This window comes from Oryzias latipes (genome assembly GCF_053564925.1).
Source record: "Oryzias latipes strain Hd-rR chromosome 1 unlocalized genomic scaffold, Olatipes_Hd-rR_3.1 chr1_Y".
NCBI classification, from domain to species: Eukaryota; Metazoa; Chordata; class Actinopteri; order Beloniformes; family Adrianichthyidae; genus Oryzias; species Oryzias latipes.
In genome coordinates this window covers 8,686,063-8,705,884 of record NW_027616335.1, presented here as the reverse complement: position 1 = coordinate 8,705,884, position 19,822 = coordinate 8,686,063, and the positions used below count along the sequence as shown (strand labels likewise).

Genomic DNA, 19,822 nt, shown 5'->3' with positions numbered 1-19,822 from the left:
TGATTGATTGAGCATCCAACCCATCTGTCAGAGTCCCATAATAAACTAAGGGGGCTCTTAGATGTGCAGTTGCCATATCCGACAATGCAATTGAGCTGAATGCAGTCATAGCATGGGCTTCCATCGTACAACAACACAATCCCTTACATGTTCCATTTTTGCTGTTGAGAGCCCCAACTTTGGAAAACCTGTTTATTCTAACATTTTTCTATAAAATCGGTCTTTTTTTTCACAATGTTAACTTTTTTTAGATTCTAACTATGACCTTTTAGCCACGTGTAACCTTAACATTTTAGCTGCAGGATTGTTTGCAGATAAATGCTAAAATTAATACTATAGATTTAAGTTACATTTATTGTGGTTTATGTTAAATAAAATTTGCTTGTGTCTATGTGTTAAAGCCAAAAAAAATTAATGGGGATATTTTTAGATCTCCATTTCTTTCTGTGTTAGTGCTGGTTTAATGGAATCTCTCTCTTCTTATGTAAAATAAAGAAGACTTCTACAGTGATTTCTGTATGGCATCCACTTGCATCACATCAGATGTCACAGTGACTAAGATCAAGATACACTTCCATTTTTAAATAAAACAACCCGTCTCCTGCCATTTTGGTTTTAAAACATGTCACAAACAGCGATGCAAGTCATGTTGTGGGCTCCTTTAAAAGCCATTGTGGGGGGAAAAAATTGCACCTTACAATCAAATTATACCCCTGACCACTGACAGATCTTTTCTTCGCTCTTTTTCTGTCTGTATAGCCCTTCTTTTTTCCATCTGCCCTATTGTATCACTATACTACATTTATTAAAGTGCTTAGTGAGATGTAATCATTGCCAAATGTATTTCAGTGAAGTTATTGTCTGGATTAATATGATCTTTTTCCTTTGTCTGTCCCTCCGAATTGTAGCTAAGGAAGGCTGTAATGGACCACATCTCGGACTCCTTCCTTGAAACCAACGTCCCCCTCTTGGTGCTGATTGAAGCAGCAAAGAGTGGAAATGAGAAGGAAGTCAAGGAGTATGCCCAGGTGTTCCGCGAGCACGCCAACAAGCTGGTAGAGGTTAGTTGTGGATCACACTAACACTTCAGACAGATCAAACTAAAAAAAATGTTTGTTTTTTCAAATCTTCACATATATTTTGAACAAACTTGAATCTTTACAGCTATGTGAATGTTCTTTTGACAGATAGTTTGCTAGGTAATGTGTGTTGCAGCTTAAGACAAGCACATCAGCTCTACCATGCAAAAGACGGCTTGGCATAGAGACACCTGTCATAATGAAATGTAAAGGTAATGGTAAAGTTTTAGGGCAAAAGTCTGAATAGGTCTTAAATTACACCAAAAACATTTGACAATGATCCATATTCTAATGCATTCAATGCAGGCACTGCTTAATGCATAAACATTAATGCTGTGGGAAAAAAATGCACCACTTTTTTTTTTTTTTAATACCTAATTTATGAAATAGTTTTAAAATAAACTTGAAAAAGGGAAAAATCTGAACAGAATTGTTACATCGGTGCATCTCCCTCGTGTTGCGAGTCTGTCTAGCAATATTGTCTCCGTTGTGTTGCCTGTCTGCACCCCCGACCCTCAGAGGAGTGGTTTGTCCTTTCACCCCTGTGATTAATAGTTCATCCAAAACTTTGGATATTTAACAAGATGTTTAGGTAAAGACATAAAAGTCCTTTGTTTTTGTTTGGCTTTAAAGCCGTTTAAGAGTACAAAAAAGTCCTACTTGAATGAAATAAAATAAACTGTAATATGCACTGATGCTTATTTCAGGAGTGCATTTGTAGGAGTGCACAAAGAGACATATTTAAAGCCCAGTCATGATATATTAGAGAATTTCCATTAAAATGAAGGAAAAAGTGGAACCATTTTTTATTCCTTTTTCTTTATTCCCAGAAAACATCACATTTTTTAACATCCACGGCAGGGCTGGTATATTTTCTAAAGGATTTTTGTGCTTCGGAAGGAAGTCAAAATATAAGGTGTCACACAAGCATCTATAGTAGAGCTGAAATAAGTTATCAGCATCATAGTGGAATTGACTGTAATTTCTAATAATATGGATGTTGCACATCATCGTTATATATAAGTATATATAAATGTAATGTGTTATGCAGATGTATCCATATTATTATTTATTTTTTAACGTACCTTTTTTATCACAGCAACACCTGCAAGTAAATTTCTGTGCCTTTTAGCGGTAGTAGCCTTTGGATCATGTGGTCAATTGGAGGAAACCTTCAGAATTGATAATGTGGAACACTCTAAAGAGGCCGTCACTTAACCCAACGCTCTTGCTTCCTTTGACATTCCATGATCATTTGAGTGATTTGTGTGCTCTTTCGGCCTCACCTAGCTGTTTGCTGATGAGACGGACGCAACTCTTTAAATTGGTCCTTTGCAACCAGAAATGTTAAAGTGTTGTTTGTTAAGCTCAAGGACACATTATGCATTCTGATCTTGCAATCCACCCTCCTAAAAAAAAAAGAAGGAAATCAGTTATGTGACCATTTGCTTATTGTCTTTACAGACCTGACTCGATGCAAGTACGCCAGTTGAGTGGTCTTGCCACTGCGTAACTATTTGTAATAGTTTCTTCAAAGCAACACCTCTTTTCCGATTCTGTTTGATTCTTTTTCATTACATAGGAATATTATCGTTTTATTCGGCTTTTAGGGTGTTGAGCCAGTGCATTGTGATTGGTCGGGTTGACATTGTATATTAAATTTGCAGATGATTGGTCTCATAAGTGTTGGGCAGTGATATGTGTCCTCTAAGTGCCTTCTTATATAGTACAAAATTATCTTACACATTTCTAGTTATAATCTTAAAAATCTAAGGCCTCCTTCATGTAATATTTACTACTAAGGCTTTGTTAAAAATCTGGAACTCTCACATAATGCTTATTTGTTTTGATATCCCCCTAGATATACACAGTTAGGACAGCACTTATAGTAATTGGACAAATATATTGTGCAATACAGGCTGCATGGTAGTGTAGTGATTGCAGCAAGAAGGCTCTGTAACATATTTATTGTATATCTTTTGCTAAGATGGTTTACTTCTAAATGTGAAGTGAATACAAAAGTTTTACTGTTGACTGTCAACAGGACTGTTGTCTCATTTAGTAGAGAGATCAAGTACTGTTTTCTTTCACAAATAGGTGTTTTTCAGTTGTCAGACAAATGAAGGTCAAAGATTGTCTTTATTTTGACATGTTTTGACTGCTTGCCATCATTTTTTCATAGATTAATATGCACCGATTGTAATGTGTCACCATCAGCTGTGTGTTGTGGGCGTGGCCAGCCAGACCCACAACACGCTGCTGAAAGCATCCCACCTACCACGCCCCCTGCAGACTAAATACCATAAACTGAGACAAGGGGGCGTGCTAGTTGTCACCCACTCAGTATGCTTTTGCAAGAGGACCACAACTAGACAGAGGGGGGTGTGGTACAGTCACCCTTTCCATTTAATTTTTTATTACTGGGAAAAACCTGGATCTCTCAAATCTGGAAAGTGAGGATTCTGAAGTTTGAATATAGTAAACACTGGTGAAAAACTGGAAGTACTCGGAATATTTGCAGTCAAATTCTGGATGAATTACTAGCAGAGTTGGTGACACCAAATCCTCGTTTGTCATCTGTAACAGTGGCTCCCTGCAAGGCTGCATTCCAGACCTAATGCACTATAATGATTGCAGACTTGACTATAAAACAGCCTCATAGTAAATTTTACACGAGTCAGCAACATTGCATTATATTGTGGCCAATATGAGTGTCGTAATAGCATACAATCAGGAGATGTACAAAAAATATGTACAACAGGAAGTAAAACTCAACTCTCAATCCTAACAAAACCCATTGAAATGGATTTAAGACAAAGGGGATTGTCCTTCTGTCTCTTGCAGGTACAGTCAGATTGCATCCTAATAACACCTCTGTAGATTTAAAAATGCCTTGAAAATCATCTATTTTTGGTGGAAGTTGAAGACGCAAAGAAGTTCCCACACCCACAGTTCCTTCAACAGGTGTGGGGAGGGGAGCACACTGGCTTCTTGCATTAATGTATGCTATTTCAACTGCTCAGAAGCAGTGAAGAATGAACTTCAGCAGGTGGGAAGACGTGCATAAATGACTGTAGGGTAAAGCGCACCTCCATTTTCAACATGTAAATTGGCAGATGTAAGGCCAAGACACTTCATGGGGGCTGTTTACCCCCCACCTTTTCCTCAGGTTGGAGGCTGCTCTATCCTAGACAAGTCAAAAATGTGTTTCTACTCAAATGCTTTCTCAGTGGACTGCTCCTTACAGCCTGGCTAAAAGACAAGACCTGTTGTATGCTCTCTTTCTTTTTATACTATTCATAACTGATTTATTTCTTATTTAGTCAGTCTCATTTTTCAGATTTTCTGTGGTAAAAACAATGAAGCTTTGTTTGTTGTTGGTATTTTTCTAAACTCCTTTAAGTATTTGTCTTAAAAGAATTACGCTGTTGGAAAAAATGAGTTCTATTATCTGAAACGTACTTTCCCCTTTGTGCAACCTGATGGCTGTTTTAGACAAATCCAATAAAGCTATATATCATACTATATAACAAAAAAGACAAGTCATTATTATCTCTCACAATTCTTTTGTTTCTTGTGAATATTGCAACCAGATTTAGACAGCCCAATTATGTCATAAATATTGCACAATGTTGGGACAAGAAGCATAATATGTTATATTAACATATGTTAATATGTTATGGGTTAGTTGATGATGGGATCAACTTTAATACATTCATTGTAAACATTGTTTTTATTTGTTACATTATTCTTCATATGATCATCATGCATTATTACTCTGTCCTATATGTCCTTTTTATTAGAAATAGCGAACAATGCTACTGATTGGTGTCACTGCACTCATCTTTGTGATGTCGGGCAGATATTAAATTAGAGTTGGACAGTGTCAGGTTAAAAATCTGCTTTTATATTACATATCTGCTTGGTTCCCGTTTGCTCTTGTTCCATTTGGCACCATTAAAGAAAAAAAGAAAAACCTTACTATCCTATTCTATTCACCTCCCAAAAGAGCGAAGTTCACCTTGTCAGCTCTCTTAATCACATAATGTCCATTACACCAAATTGACCAGCAACAGGATACCAATAATTATTAAACTGGGTATATAATGGGCCAAAATCCCTGTAATGGATCCATGAAAGTTAATGAAACCGACCTTCCACGGTCAGCAAAAGAGCTCTTGTAACTCTCATCTGAAATTGTATTTTTTATGTTTTACATCAACCTATGATTGAATATTTTTTGTATTGTACAAGAAAACATTTTATATGCTTTCTTGGCTGACTGTAGAGCATGGAAGTTTTCTTCTTCATGATGGCTAAGGCTGACATGATGTTTAGGCTACAAGTGCATCATCTGTCTGTATATTCTCTCAGGCTGTTTTAACTTGCTGTAAGTTTTGCAAACCTGCATTTACCGTCAATCTCTGCAATCTTTGTGCCTCAAAAGAACAGCAGGAACAAAAGTCTACATTTGACAACTGATCAATGGTGAACATAAGATGTGTTTGAAACATTTTCTGTTTGTCTTTAAACAGGAAATGTGTCAGTACACAAAAATTCCATAATAGTATGTAGAATGTTTTCCTGTGCAATAAATAAAATTAAATCTGAAATATTTCCAGAAAAATGTATTTAAAAAACAAATATTTTTTCTGCAATAATACTGAGGCATCTATTTTCTTCTGAAGATTGCGCCATAGACAAATTTACCCTGTATGAATAATCTAGGAATAACCTAGGAATGGGAGCTATGCTGATACATACTCATTAGCAGCTATCCAGATCTAAACTTTTTTTTTTCTTCTACAATGAACTTGGTTTTTGGATCTAGCTTATTACAATCAAACACTTGGCTATAAAAAATGCTTTTAAGCAAACGTATTTGTCTTAGAGACGGAAAATCTTAAACTGTCTGTTGTTTCAAATGATTCAGTGCCATTTACAGATCAACACTCATTAAAAATCAAATATAATTAAATATAACTTTGTCATTGACACAAGAACTTTACATAACACTGAGTTGTTGTTGTTCACTCAAGTATGTGCAGACTAATCAGTCAAATGTACAAAGTTTCCAAGTTCATTTTTATTGTCATTCCAATAGAAATGTGTTTAGCAAAGAATTTTCACGATCTGTCAATATTATAATGTCAGAGATCTTTCTTTGCTTTGCTTTGATTGCATTTTACATATGTTCAATTGAAAATCCTGTTCTATTTCTAAAAAAAAGAATCTCCTATTGCTTAAAAGCTTCATAAAGTGTTCCAGTAAAGCCTGATGCCATTATTTGACTTTGATAGTTTTGTGTTGGATTGTCTTGAGAAAAACTATCGTGGTTTTATTTCTTTTTTTGTTTTTTTCATTTTTCCCTTTCCTCTAATTGCACAGGAGTGCTACACTGCCTAATGAGTTTACAAATTAGTCACAACACTTTTAATATGGCCTCATTTCAGTAATGCAATGGAGTGCTGTTGTTCTACCAACTGTTTTCCTAGGTTGTTTCTTTCTATCCGTGTGCTAGTTGTTTAAATTTTATGCTGGTGGCTTCACTTTGATCCTGCACAGATTCAGAGAAATGTTATGTGCATTTTTATGTATTGTCAATACTGAAACTGAATGTCACCTGGATTGAAGTGGTCTTCAGAGCGACATGAGATGAACTGCAGCAGTAAACAAAAATTCTTGGGGCCAGTGGATAAAGCACTTTAGTGGGCAGTTAAGCCCGGAAAGCATGGATCACTCTTTGAGCAGGTGTACGTGTGATGACCCACACCTTCAGGCCAACAGTAATCCTTTCATTCATTCAAAGTTATAAGCCTCAAAGGAAATCTGCCTTTGGAGGATATAGCCACAGAAGTACATAAAGATGTTTCACACCCAACATAATCCTTCTGCGATGTCCTCTCTTTTTGAGTTATTTTGAGGTAAGCTCACATCCACAGAAGGAGAACCGAACACAAAAAGTAGGTCATATTGTTATATGTACTTATCGTATGGGGTCGTGCAAAAATGGGAATAAACAAAGCAGAGATGCTCTTCTAACTTGAAGATTTTTTGATAAATAAAACAACAAGTTATAACATTTTTAATAACAAATGAAATGCGTTATTTATTTGTAAGACCTAAAGAATATTGATTATTATTTAATGTTAAATATTATTAACAAAACATTCATAATTGAGTGGATTTCTAGCAGAAAATAAATAATCAAAATCATTGTGTTAAAAATGTATAACAACAAAAAAAAGCCATAGTTAATAAATCAAGATATTAATAATTAAAACAGGAATACATTGTATTACTAACGCATGCAAAGAAAACGTATTCACCACTGTTGTCACCTTCACTTTGTCATTTTGTGACTTTCATACTATGAGAATTATCTTTAATTTTCTATTACCGTAGTTATATAAGTTTAGTAAAGATTATCAGGTCTTTATCATGATAAAATAAATACATTTAAAATTGTATAAAGCTGTTAAATAATCAATATAATTACTTACAAAATACATAAAGTAAGATCCTTAAATATGTACGTATTCATACAAAATGTGAAATAAATGACTGAGGGAAAACTCTGGTCATTATTGCGTATGGAAAATTATGATTATTATATTTTCCTGAGATTAAAAATATCCATTTTGTGAGTTGACAATTCACATCAAAATGTTAATAGTGTATAATAGTCCATTTATATAGTATTATAATAGTGTATTTATGCATGCACCAACAGTTTTGCACAAACTCTATCAAAATCCATCTGAAGCAGCATATGTGAGTTAACTTAAACATAAGTATCTGTCTAAGGGAATTGCTGACCGATAATTGAATGAATCTTTAAAAAAAAGGACATCAAAACATTAGGCAGACAATTGGAGGAGGACTGATTCAGTTTCTTTTCAAAATGTCACAGAGTCTTCGTACTAATTATGAAATTAGGGTATAAACTCTGTTATGAAACCTAAAATAACTCTCTGATTTAGTCACAAAGTATAATAAACTCTAAGAGAAACCCTTTCTGTGCCAAAAGATTATAGTGAGTGAAGGACGAAAAGAGAAATTATATAGGAGGAAAAGAAGAAGGGGATTTCTGGTTCTCTGTGTCCTCTGCAGAGCAGAAGTTGTCAGTCTCATGAGACTCTGGCCTTACACTTGTTTGCATTTGTTGCTTGAAGCATCAGTGAACTCTCAACTTCTGCACAAAGTTTGGTTAAGAAAAGTGCAGTCTGCATTCTGCAAAGCTGAACTACAGCATGAACGCTTCTGTTTGCACAGCAGAAATCATTACAGAACATTTGTAGAATGCATGGTAGATACACAATTTAAATGTAATAAATAGTTTATTTTAAAAAACTGAGGAAAAAACGTATTTTGAAGTATTGCTTAGAGTGTCTAATGGCATGTATTTGTCCTGAAATGGAACGAAAAGCATTTTTTGGCTACTTTGCAAACTTTCAAAATTTGTATTAGATGTGCAGTGTGAGACCAAACGCACAACTCCAACTTTCAAGTCACCGGGGGAAAGAAAAACTGCATTGCCCTAAGAAGAAAAAAAGGTTTGATAAAAGTACACTGCCAAGACTTTAAAGCAATGAAAATGTAAATCCCTACTCTGCACACATTTTAAAATTTGGTTTTGTGTTTTACATCTTTATCTTCATGGTGCCAGTTTTGTTTCCCTCCTACTTTTTAAACAAAGATGGCTAATGGACTTAGAAGGTTTCCTTTAGACAAAATGCATACCTGTGGGAATATTCTATATTTTTAATATAAATGAAAAAGATTTGTAATTTTAGTTTTGAGAGACAAAAACTAGAGAAAATGGACAAGAAAGTAGAAGTAGTATAACTGAAAGTACCAGTTTAAAGGAGAAAACAAATGAGAGAAAACTGAAAAAACAGAAACAAGCTTAATGTGTTATTAAATAAACACTATTTATAATGGTTTAAACCCCTAAGATCCCACATAGATGTATAGTTTTCTCACTTTGACTTCCGATTGACATTGAAAATAATGTAAAACATCCGTTCTACCAAAATGGTGCAACTAGTGGAGGTTGACAGGAGAGATTTGGATTTCCAAATCAATACTGCTACAGGCCTAACTAACAAAGCTCCATCAGGTAATAGTGGGAAGTTCTCAGAGAAAACCAATGTTACTGAAAATAGGAGGACCTGATAGTTAAATATGTCATTGTGTGTGTGTGTGTGGGGGGGGGGGGGGGGGGGGTCAGAAATTGTCAGTACAGGGGGAAATAATATTACTCATAAATCAAAATTTACTCTGAAGACATCCTTGACTTTTATTATCTGCTAAACTTGGGAGGTTATACATCATTTTCATAGATTCACACAAGTCTTCCCCCTTAACCTCTTCCTAAATGCTACAGAAAGTCATCCCAGGCTCTGGTTCCAGTGTTTATATGACACATTTCTCCAGACCCAGTCTAAGTAAATTGCATGACTGTAATCTTTTGTCTGACACATCAGAATTCCTGCAGCGAGCCGGGACAGCTCCTGTAAAGGTGTTATATGACATGGAGTAGTGGTGTTTCCATCCTGTTTTTCACTTACGACACTAAGTGGATTACATGAGATTAACTGTGTCAAACAGTAAAAAGCAAAGAAGCAATAGGACTTGCCAAACATCCATGGCTCTCTGCTTTGAACAAGAAGACCCCCCTGTAATAACATGACATACAGCCAAGCAGAAATTCCTAATATAGTTCTGTGCCCACTGGGGGCTCAGTCAGATCACTTTTGATGTTGAAGCTTTTTGTCCCTCTGATTCATTCTTTTTTTTTTTTTTTTTTTTTTTTTTTTTGATGGGCCAAAACATACTGTGCTCCTAAACACAGTGTTAACTGTATTTGTCATTACAATGAAAAAAGCATGAAATCATTTAAATGGTAGAGGATAAAAGTAGTCCAGATCAGAAAAAAGTTTAAGAAAAAAATAATTATGTGTTGTACATTTTACACAGTGAAACAATCATATGTGTTTCTTGTTTGTGTTTTTGTGCTTACTCTTACCTATTTATTTATTTTTACAAATTATTTTGGAGGCAAATAACAAATGTACAAATATGGTACATCATGAAAGAGAAATAATTTATTGAAGATCTTTCATCCTGTTGATTATGGACAGTAGCTGTTCATGAATCTGTGGTAGCCATTTACTTTTACCTTTCTAAAGCACTTATTTGGAAATGTCTTCTATATCTGCCCTTCTTTGCATAAATATTTCCAGTTGTCTTCCCCCTGGTAGGGGTAGTATTCAACACTTCAGCTCCAGTTGAGAAGAATGTGAATCATGATGCCACAGGAGTTATTATTGCAGAGCTGTGTTCCATCATGAGCTGAGATCCTGATGAAGTTGAATGCTATTTTTATTATTATTATTTTTCTCAGGAATATGCAATACTTATAAAACACATTGTTTAAAAAAGCAATAACTTTTTGTGCACTTTCTTGCAGCCTATTAGCATAATTCTGGATGTCAACCAACAAGATAACATGTTAGAACATAAAACATAAAGATAAAAATATTTTGAGATTTAGGATATTTGAAAAATCATAATGAAAGCTAAAATAGTCCAAAGATTTAGTTTTTCTTCAAGTTTCCCAGATGAAAACTACAAATGCCTTAGTCACATGCACCCGTAGATGAGATTGGCCTGCACGGGTGCTGCGGGTGTTTGGGTTGTCCGGACCCATGGAGAAAGGAGCAGCAACATCTTAAGGGGAGCGCAGGTGTGTCGAGGTTCGAGGTGTTGTGTGGCCACCTGAAGGGACGCCATGAAAATGGAACGTATGATTGTTGTGTGTGTGGTAAATGTAAAGTGAAGTATTTGTAAGGATAATAGAAATTACACACAACTATGACGTTCAGGTGATCCTGTACGTGTCCTGAACGAATGCCACACACACAGGGTGTGTCGACATGAATTATGTTCTGATTTTTTAGGTTGAAAAAAGGGTGAGCACTTATCATTTGAACAGCACTAACTGGCCCCTTGCACGGTCTAACCTACTTCATCCTTGTGTGATGTTTAAGTGTTCGCCACAACCTGTCACCACCTATAGAAGAAATCGTGCATGACATACTCTACGATCTTAAAATTGAACTTGCCCATTTCTCGCCCACAGACAGTCCTTATCTTCCCGTAAGGGCAGTTGTGACTACAGCGCATTAGCATTCAATAGTACAAAGATCCTAGATGGTATTAAAAAAATTGACTCTACGAAGACACAGGATTTATCTTTGAATAAATCTAATAAGATGCTATCCAGTCTCAGATGTTTGCAATGATAATAGTTGCAAACATTTTAAGAGGATTTTCAAACATATCATTAAATGGGCCCATACCATGCTATTCTTATGCCTTTTATAGTAAACTGTATCCATGTACCGGTATATAATATATTACCTTTGGCACACAAATTTTTTTTTTTTGTTAAGTAAGACTAGATCTCTGAGGCACCGGCTTTCACTCAGTGTGAGTGCCGCCCATTTCATGATGTCAACCTAGAGTCACCCTCGGCAGCGTGTCTGTATTTCTCTCACGAAAACGAACAACATTTGAACTTTTGCAAAGATGGATGTGCATATTGTGCACATAAAAGGAGAGTGTTTGACAGATCACCGCTAATTAAGCAGAGAAAGTGTGTGTGTGTTAGGCTACGTTCACACTGCAGGCTGAAACGACCCGATTCCGATTTTTTTTTTGCCCCTATGCAACCTGTATCTGATCTTTTCACTTCCCCCCCTTTCGGACCTTTAGATTCTCCAGAGCAGGTTAATCTGTCTATAGCAGTTCTTCTGGGAGAAGCCTTCTTTTTTTATCGTTCTCCTTCCTCCGTAACACACAACATGAATTTGCGCCCCCAACACACTTCCGTTGCCCCCTCTCACTCCCTCCTGCGCTGCATGCGCTCTCTCCTGTCTCTTACACACACGCGCATGGGCCCAGCACATCCCCATTCCACAACAGTGGGTACAGATGATCCTGGCTCCAATGCCTTTTGAAAATGAGAAGATTGTAATTGTGCTGACTCCTTTGTGAAAATAAATTCAATAATGCAAAAAGAGCTCCGCTGTTGACAACACTGTTGTTGACATCCATTGTTAACGTTAGCTACTTCCACAAATGAGTGACGTCGTTCACCGTTGAATACTACAGAAGTGACCTGCACACTTCACGTTCACACCGGAGAGTTCGCATTAAAAGTTCGCGTTTAATTGGAAATGTGAACGGCCTTGCAAAAAAAAACGAAATCTTTCAAAAAATTGGAATTGAGCATTAAGCCCTGCAGTGTGAATGTAGCCTTAGCCTGGGGGCTGTGCCGGCAGTACAGACTCTTCCTGGAAGGGGCTGTTCCTCACTGGTCTACGTCAGCTCGTTTTTGTGGGTCTGGAGGGGCTGGTGCTCAGAGTGCAGCTTTCTAGGGGAATACTCAAAAATGTGTAAATGGATCAAAATATCTTACTTGGGGGTTATTTAAAGTGAGGAATGAACAGTATAATACACTTAAAAGCTCAAAAATTTGTTTTTGCATGCTATATGCCTTTTAAACTAAAAGTCACAATAAAATTATTTTATTTTATTTTTTTGTTTAAATGTACAGCTAGTTTCTAATTTCTAGTATTTCTGCTTCAAACTTTCTTTTTTTGGGTCTATATCTTTTTTGGTTTTCTTGAAATGGAAAAGCATGCGGCCCCCAGTACCATTGTACATGAACAAAAAGAGAAAACCATTATTTTCAATTCTTCTCATCATTTTTTTTCATTAATGGAGAGTCCTTTGGTAGCTATCTATTGTCTATTAAATTTTATCATCCATAGAGCTGCTGTAATAGATAGTGAAGAGACCACGTCAGACTTTCTGGCAGCTTATTTCAAAGTGAAAATTGACTCTTTGTAGCTTCTGATTGATATTTTTAAAGAAAACCCCTTTTAGGGAATGCTAAGAATTCCTAACCTAAAGACGTATACCACAGTAATAACTGGCAAATACAAACGTGGTGCAAAAAAGTGCACATCATTCTGTCTGGCTTCATTCAAAGTGGAGCATTCCTTCCTTTATAAGCTCACACTGCTATTTAATATTAATTTTATTGATTTAGCTGCAAATGTAGCAGCAGCTCTCCGATTGATCCAGAACACTGACCTGTTCAGCATCGCTAATAAACTAAACCAGGGGTCTAACTCTTCCTGTGGCTTGTCAATTCAACGACCTCTTTATAAAAGGGTAAATTAAACCACGTCCTACAGCCATTCTACTTCACCGACAGCAGGTTAATGGCTCATCAAGAGTCTGTTCTCTCTCCTGAAACCGATCTCCTCATTCAGACACCTGCTCGTCCTTATACTGCCCCATTGATGATATTGGTGTGTGAAAGTGCAGTTCCTTACATGTGTGCATTCTTCCGTGACGACTTTTACCTGGAATATTGCGGGTGACCAAAAATTCCCAAAAAATAAGTACATAAAAGGATTTCCCTTGAGATTTCAGAGGATTGGATTTCATCTGTACCAGTAGTAAGCTGTCCATTTCTTTAGTCTGAGGCGTGCTATCAGAGAAAGATGTGGCCACCAGACAACCAGAAAACACAAACTGGTCTGTAATACTACACTAAGAGACAATTTTGGTTAACTTCAAGGGGAAACAGTCTCCAATTATCATTAGTGCTTTTACTCAAGTCTGAAGTAAAAGTTAGAAGTCTTTTAAATTACATTTTGTTATCAGCCCTTTTTTTTTTTGCAAGCACAGCTAGATTTAAACAGGCGAAAACAAAATCTATTCAAATTGATTCTAAATATTTAAGCAAAAACATAAAAGGCAAACAAACCTGCATGAGCCAGGTAGAAAACAAAGCTTAGTTTCCATTAGTGAAGCCAAAATGACAACAATCTGACAAACAGGAAAATCAAAACGCCCAAACACAATATTTACAGAGTAATGATTCGTTTCAAGCAAGATGACATGACAGGAGCAGCAATAGTGAGGTAGTCAACACAACTACAACAGGTGCAAAGCCCAAAAAAGTAAACACTAAACTGTTAAAAAGTGAAAAACAGACATATTCAAAGTAAACCATTCCAAGCACAATTTTCAGCTTGATACTTATTGTTACTTTATGGTGTAATTTAATTTTGGCTGATGCCAAATGGTCTTATCCAAATTGACTTTTCCAGTTCCAAGCATCTTTTTCTGTGCTAACTCTGATGTTGTTTAAGGTTATCAAACACAAAAATAGGCTGTCTGACTCTAATCTAGTCTCTCTAATCCAGAGATTCTGCAGTTAGCCATTAGAAACTAGCTTTTATCACATGTGTTTTTGAAGATGGCAAAGCAAAATGCATTTCCTGTAATAACTTTTCCAAAGGCTGTGTTTCTGCTCCATCCATTGAAATCGGAATAGTCCATTTGTTGAACACAAGCAAAAGGAAAGAAAAAAAAGAAAAGGACAACAACACAGCTCAACTCTTCCCAAACTGGATTGCAAATGCGGAAGTGTAATAAATCTCGAAGGAGCTGCTCTACAGCCCCGTCTCCCCTTCCCCGAGGTGGAAAGCCCTAGTTTGAGCATTCACTTGCATCATCAAAGGGCCCTTCTGTCTCATGTAATATTAACATGTGCTAAATCTGTTGCAAACAGCAGCAGCAATGTTTACACAGCATTAGCACAGCTTGCAAAGCCTCATGAAGAGAAGGGCTGACTTTATGTTTAAAGATTAGGAGAGTCTGACACTGACTAGAAATTGCAAGATTATGTCTTATCTAAGTGAACAGTTTTGCAAAGTAAGTCCAGTTTTTATGCTCTCAAGGAGCTTTTTCTTATAATTACTTTTTTTTATTTATAAATGACAGAAATTCAATGGTGAAATCTGACTTTATGCTAATCAGAAAGCTATTTTTGTTGAAATACTGTACCACAATGACTTCAAATCAGCTGGAAAAGAAGTCCATTAATCAAGTAATGTTTCATTAAGTAATTTCTATACACAGCTCTAAATTGTCTAAATTGTAGGAATGAATGGAGATTTTAAATGAGACAAAGGCAAAAAAAGATGCTTGGAGGTCCAAATGAAAAGCAATCAATTCTGATTAGGACAAAAAAAAACCTAATCTCTAGAGCGCAATCTTTTTTCTTTTTTTTTCTGACTCTTGAAATATGGAATAAAACATTTTCTTTTCTTTTCTTTTTTCTCAATGGAAATAGCATTTTCTTTTAAAATCCAAATTTATTGACTGATTTGTCATAATATTTTCATCCTAGGACCTTAAATGATAAAGAAATGAGCAAAACAGATGCCAAATGGTGTTGCCCTGCAATTGCAGTTTCCAATTCATAACCTTTGCATTTAAAACCACCCTGATCTGTTTGATAATTGGAAAGCATTCCCTTAAATAATCATAAGACCATAGAATAGACGTCTTGTGTTTAATTGGTTCCTTGTCAGGTTTTGAATGATGACTTCAGTGAGAGAATTTTGGCAACAGTTCTAGAGAGGTAAAGCAAAGACCACTATAGATAATTAGGATCTTCCTCTTTAGATGATTAAGACAGTGTTACAGATTTTTCTTTTACATAGCTGGCTTGTAGGGCCTTAATTAAAGTGAAGAACTCCTTGCTTTCTCTGTATGATGAAAAGCAGATTTTGCAAAGACTAAGCTGTGTAAGTTTGAGTCACTCCTGCCATGGCCCTGTTATGCCCTTACAACCCCAAAGTATACAACTTGAAGGTTTTTATTTAATTACAGTGGTAATTTACCCTATATCATGAGATGCCATAGCTGCCTAATGGAAATACAAGGAGTTATTCATGTCTCCTATAGTCTGCTAGTCATTCATCACATCATAAGAATTTGAGAGGCTAAATCAATGAGTGTAACTGTACGACAACTACCGTACTAGATTTCCATGTAGATCCACTTCTCGTGACCATGACTTCTCTGCCTTTGTAGTTTGTTTCAGCCTTATCGTCTCCTCAATTTGCTAATGCAACAGTTTTGTTTCTTAAATCAAACAAGTAAATCTGAAGTGTACGATTAGGTAAGCAAAAACAAAAAGTTTCCTTAATTTCATTTCCTTTCCTCCTTGACTGAGTTGTAGTCTTATCTCACTCCTCAGCACTTATTTGTGCTTTGTTTATTTACTTACCCCTCTCTGTCCCCCATTTTCTTTTAAGACTTTAAGCCAGATAAGTTGGGTTGTGTTTGGCAAAGGTCGCAGGTTGAGAGAATACCCAGGATAAGGTGAAAACACAGCAGTGGATCTCAGACTTAAATGGACTCATAATGAAAATAGAACATTGCCTCGTGCATATTCATGAGGAAGAGGCACCTCACCCCACTGTCTTTGATCAGTATCAATAGAGTATGAAAACACAATGTGCACACAATAGCAGGCAAAGGACTACTCACAGTGCTGCTCTCCTCATTAGACTTCACCATCAAGAGTTGGCCACATTGCCTCGTTCACCTCAGGAGTTATATAGTAAACATTTTACTCATGCAGCTTGATAAACTGTAGAATAAACTGTGAATCTACAGACTCACATTCTCCAGTGTCTATTGGTAAAGGCAGTAAGCGAGATGCATTATGTTGTAACTAAAGCTTGTATTGTTTATGGCTCATCTGATCCCAGATCCATTTATTGGCTTGATCTTGTTGCTAAAAAGGCAGCCAGAGGGGTAGACTACATGTTACAGGCTACTAAGACGCTATTCGAAATCCATATTAAGTGAAACTGAAGGAAAACACAACGAGAGAACATACAATTCAGTCTCTTTTTAATGATACCACATGCTGTGCAATGATCATTAAAACATAAATTCCAGCACACACTCTTTTAAAGTTCACCCTAAAAACCTGTTGTGGGTATTTGCTTGAACTGACAGCTGCTTATGAAAAGGTACATTGATCTGTCTAGTACACACAGTTGGAAATGGACAGTGACCTGAATGCCAAGGTGGCTGAAACCACCGTGTCTTTGTAAGTACACAAAGACACCAGGATGACATGCAGCAGAAAATTGCTACTGGCTATTCTGCTGGAACTTGTAGTTTGAAGCATTCACCTTGCTAATAGCAGAACAAGACGGCAGCGTTCAAGGTTATCTTATTGGAGCCTCTTTGAAAACACGTAATAAGTTTGAAGTATTAAGAAAAAAAGATTTTTTATACACGGACACATTGATTATTCCTATTTGAGCCATAGGTGGAAGACTTAAATTTGAATTTTTAATTACATAAATATTTGGGGTCAAATCTATAAAGTTGTAGTCATGATTTTTTTTTCCTAGATAGATAGATAGATAGATAGATAGATAGATAGATAGATAGATAGATAGATAGATAGATAGATAGATAGATAGATATGTGTTTGTATATGTATGTATGTATGTATGTATATGTATATGTGATTCAGGTTCAGGTTTTGTGATTCTTCAACATGTAATAGTTTCTTTGAATTCCTTACATCTGCATTTTAAGCAAAGAAAAAAAGACCTGATATGCAACTTATAGTCACCATGCACTTACTATGTCTGTAGCACCAAAAACATTAAAACATTTACCTTGCCTCATCCTCAGAATGACAAATTATGCCAGAATATTTTCCCTTTTTTATTCTGTTGGTAATGGAATAGAGAAAGGAAGGGCTGATACATAATCACCATGGCAACAAAGATCACCCCTGGGAACAAAGCAGACGAACACTCAATCACCACTGAGTCATTGAAGGAAGCACATTTTTACCCCGAATCAACATCAAACTGGGTTATAAGTGAAAAATCAACTTCATCCTTAAAGTTAATTCATATTTATTCTCTTTTTAATAACGTAATTTTATATTATCCAATTATAACTGCTGGATTGCTATGAATATAATTAGCCATTAAAATTCCTCTGTGTTTTGTCTTCGTGTTTACAGTTATATCCTTTCATTTATAAATTTAGACACGCTTTTTTTTTTAAACCCAGAAGAACAATAACTGTAACTCCCTAAAAGGAATTGCCATGTGAGCCACTGTTGTCTGTAAGGCATAGTCACACCCCAACAGATCTGCCACATTAAGTCTTAATGCAAGTAAGAATGTTTGGCAGCTAGCTTGACTTGGAGTGTCACACATTTAGTTTAGAAGCCCTGTCGTCTCATGTTGTGTGGGACTGTTTTTCCACCCTGACCCTCTGCTATTCTAGGCCAACAGCTTTGCTATTTGACAGCCAACTTCTGCTTGCTATTCCCCCAGAGGTTCGAGTGAAGCAGACATCTCTTCCTTGTGACTGTGCTGGGCTAACATGCACTCTGTCTGTGCTCCTAGTGGGCATCAGCAAGTAACACAGAGCAGTGACATTCCCAGAGGTGTCAGATAAAAGCCGATGCTCCCCACTACACTGTAGACGGGATTACCTAAAAGCTCACAACAGTTGTGTAAAGCATGACTTATAGTTAACACAACAATATGGCTTTGCTGTGTCTGTGTCAACAACACACAATGTTTGGATTGTGTTTCCATTCAAAAGCAAAACCTTGTCAACATCGCAGATGCCTTGCAAAATAATGTTACTAGAAGAAGAAAAGGACATTGTGCAGTGATGGGACTTTATGAAGAGAATTCAGAGACAATTATTGTTGTGATATATATTAATAATAATAATAATAATAATAATAATAATAATAATAATAATAATAATAATAATAAAACACAGTACTAATAGCAATAGTAGGTTTATTTTATTTCTTAAAGAAAAAAAGAAAAATCTGTATATATGTAATGTGTCAATTTGACAGCTCTGTTACACAAGTCTCACAGCCTTTATCTGTAATGGTATTTGACGTTCTCTGGTAACCATGGACACCGTTGTAATAGTACCTGGCCGTTGTTTTTCTTCACTCCTGCTCTCTCTTTTCTTTCTCTCTCCTTTGCTGTCACTGCCCTGTTGCATTCATGCAAAGACGGCATGATAAGTGAAAGAGAAGCCAATGAGGATGAGCAATGCCTGCTAAGCTGGTCTTAGTCACAGGGCATTGTCATTAGATTAATGGAGCAGAAGGAGCCATCCGTCCTGTCTTCAGGGGGGAGCTACATTTTGGTGGGGAGTTGAAAAGAGAAGATGAGCGAGAATGCGCCTGCCTCCAACAGAAGATGATGTGGCATTTAACGGTGTTCTCTCTCTGCCAGAACATCCAGCTGATATTGTATAACACCTCTGATATTTTTAGTGTGGTTTGATGTTCTATAATATTTTCACTTTAAATCTTGAAATTTGAGACGAAGAAAAAGATGATAAAATATTCAAGTATGTTTGAGAAAAATATACTCTATAACAGGGGTTCCAACACTTTTCGGTATGCGAGCTACCTTTGAGGTGACAAGCTCCAAAAGATATATATATATATCTATATATATAGATATATATATAGATATATATTTTGTTTAGACTAGATTAGTATTTTTGGTGTAGTCTAAAATACTCTGTTAATGTACTAACAATTAAAAAGTTAACAACTTGTACAGTACATTGAGTCTAAAATACTATGTTACTGTACTAATCAAAAACTTCAAAGTAAGAGTACAGAAATCTTTGAGGGGAAAGCTAGATACCTTTGTTATGTATAGTAATATTATTATTTTTGTAGTTATACATAACTAGAACAGATAAGGATTGACAGCAGAAAGCAGCGGCAATCGTGTTTCGTGCTCTGCTGTAAACCGTGTATTGGGGGTGCATAA

The 19,822-nt window shown here is 36.2% G+C and overlaps 1 protein-coding gene across 3 annotated transcripts in view; it reads left to right on the top strand.

Annotated features, from left to right (window-relative positions):
* The window catches only part of LOC101157513 (catenin (cadherin-associated protein), alpha 2), a 284,873-nt gene that overhangs the window by 205,620 nt on the left and 59,431 nt on the right, over positions 1-19,822 (top strand). For all 3 annotated transcript variants that reach the window (XR_013654431.1, XM_023956970.2, XM_023956972.2), the window contains exon 9: positions 909-1,061. Coding sequence is in view for 2 of the 3 variants with exons in the window: in XM_023956970.2 (XP_023812738.1) it covers positions 909-1,061 (153 nt within the window). In the remaining variant the exon portion in view is untranslated. The remainder of the gene's footprint in view (positions 1-908; positions 1,062-19,822) is intronic.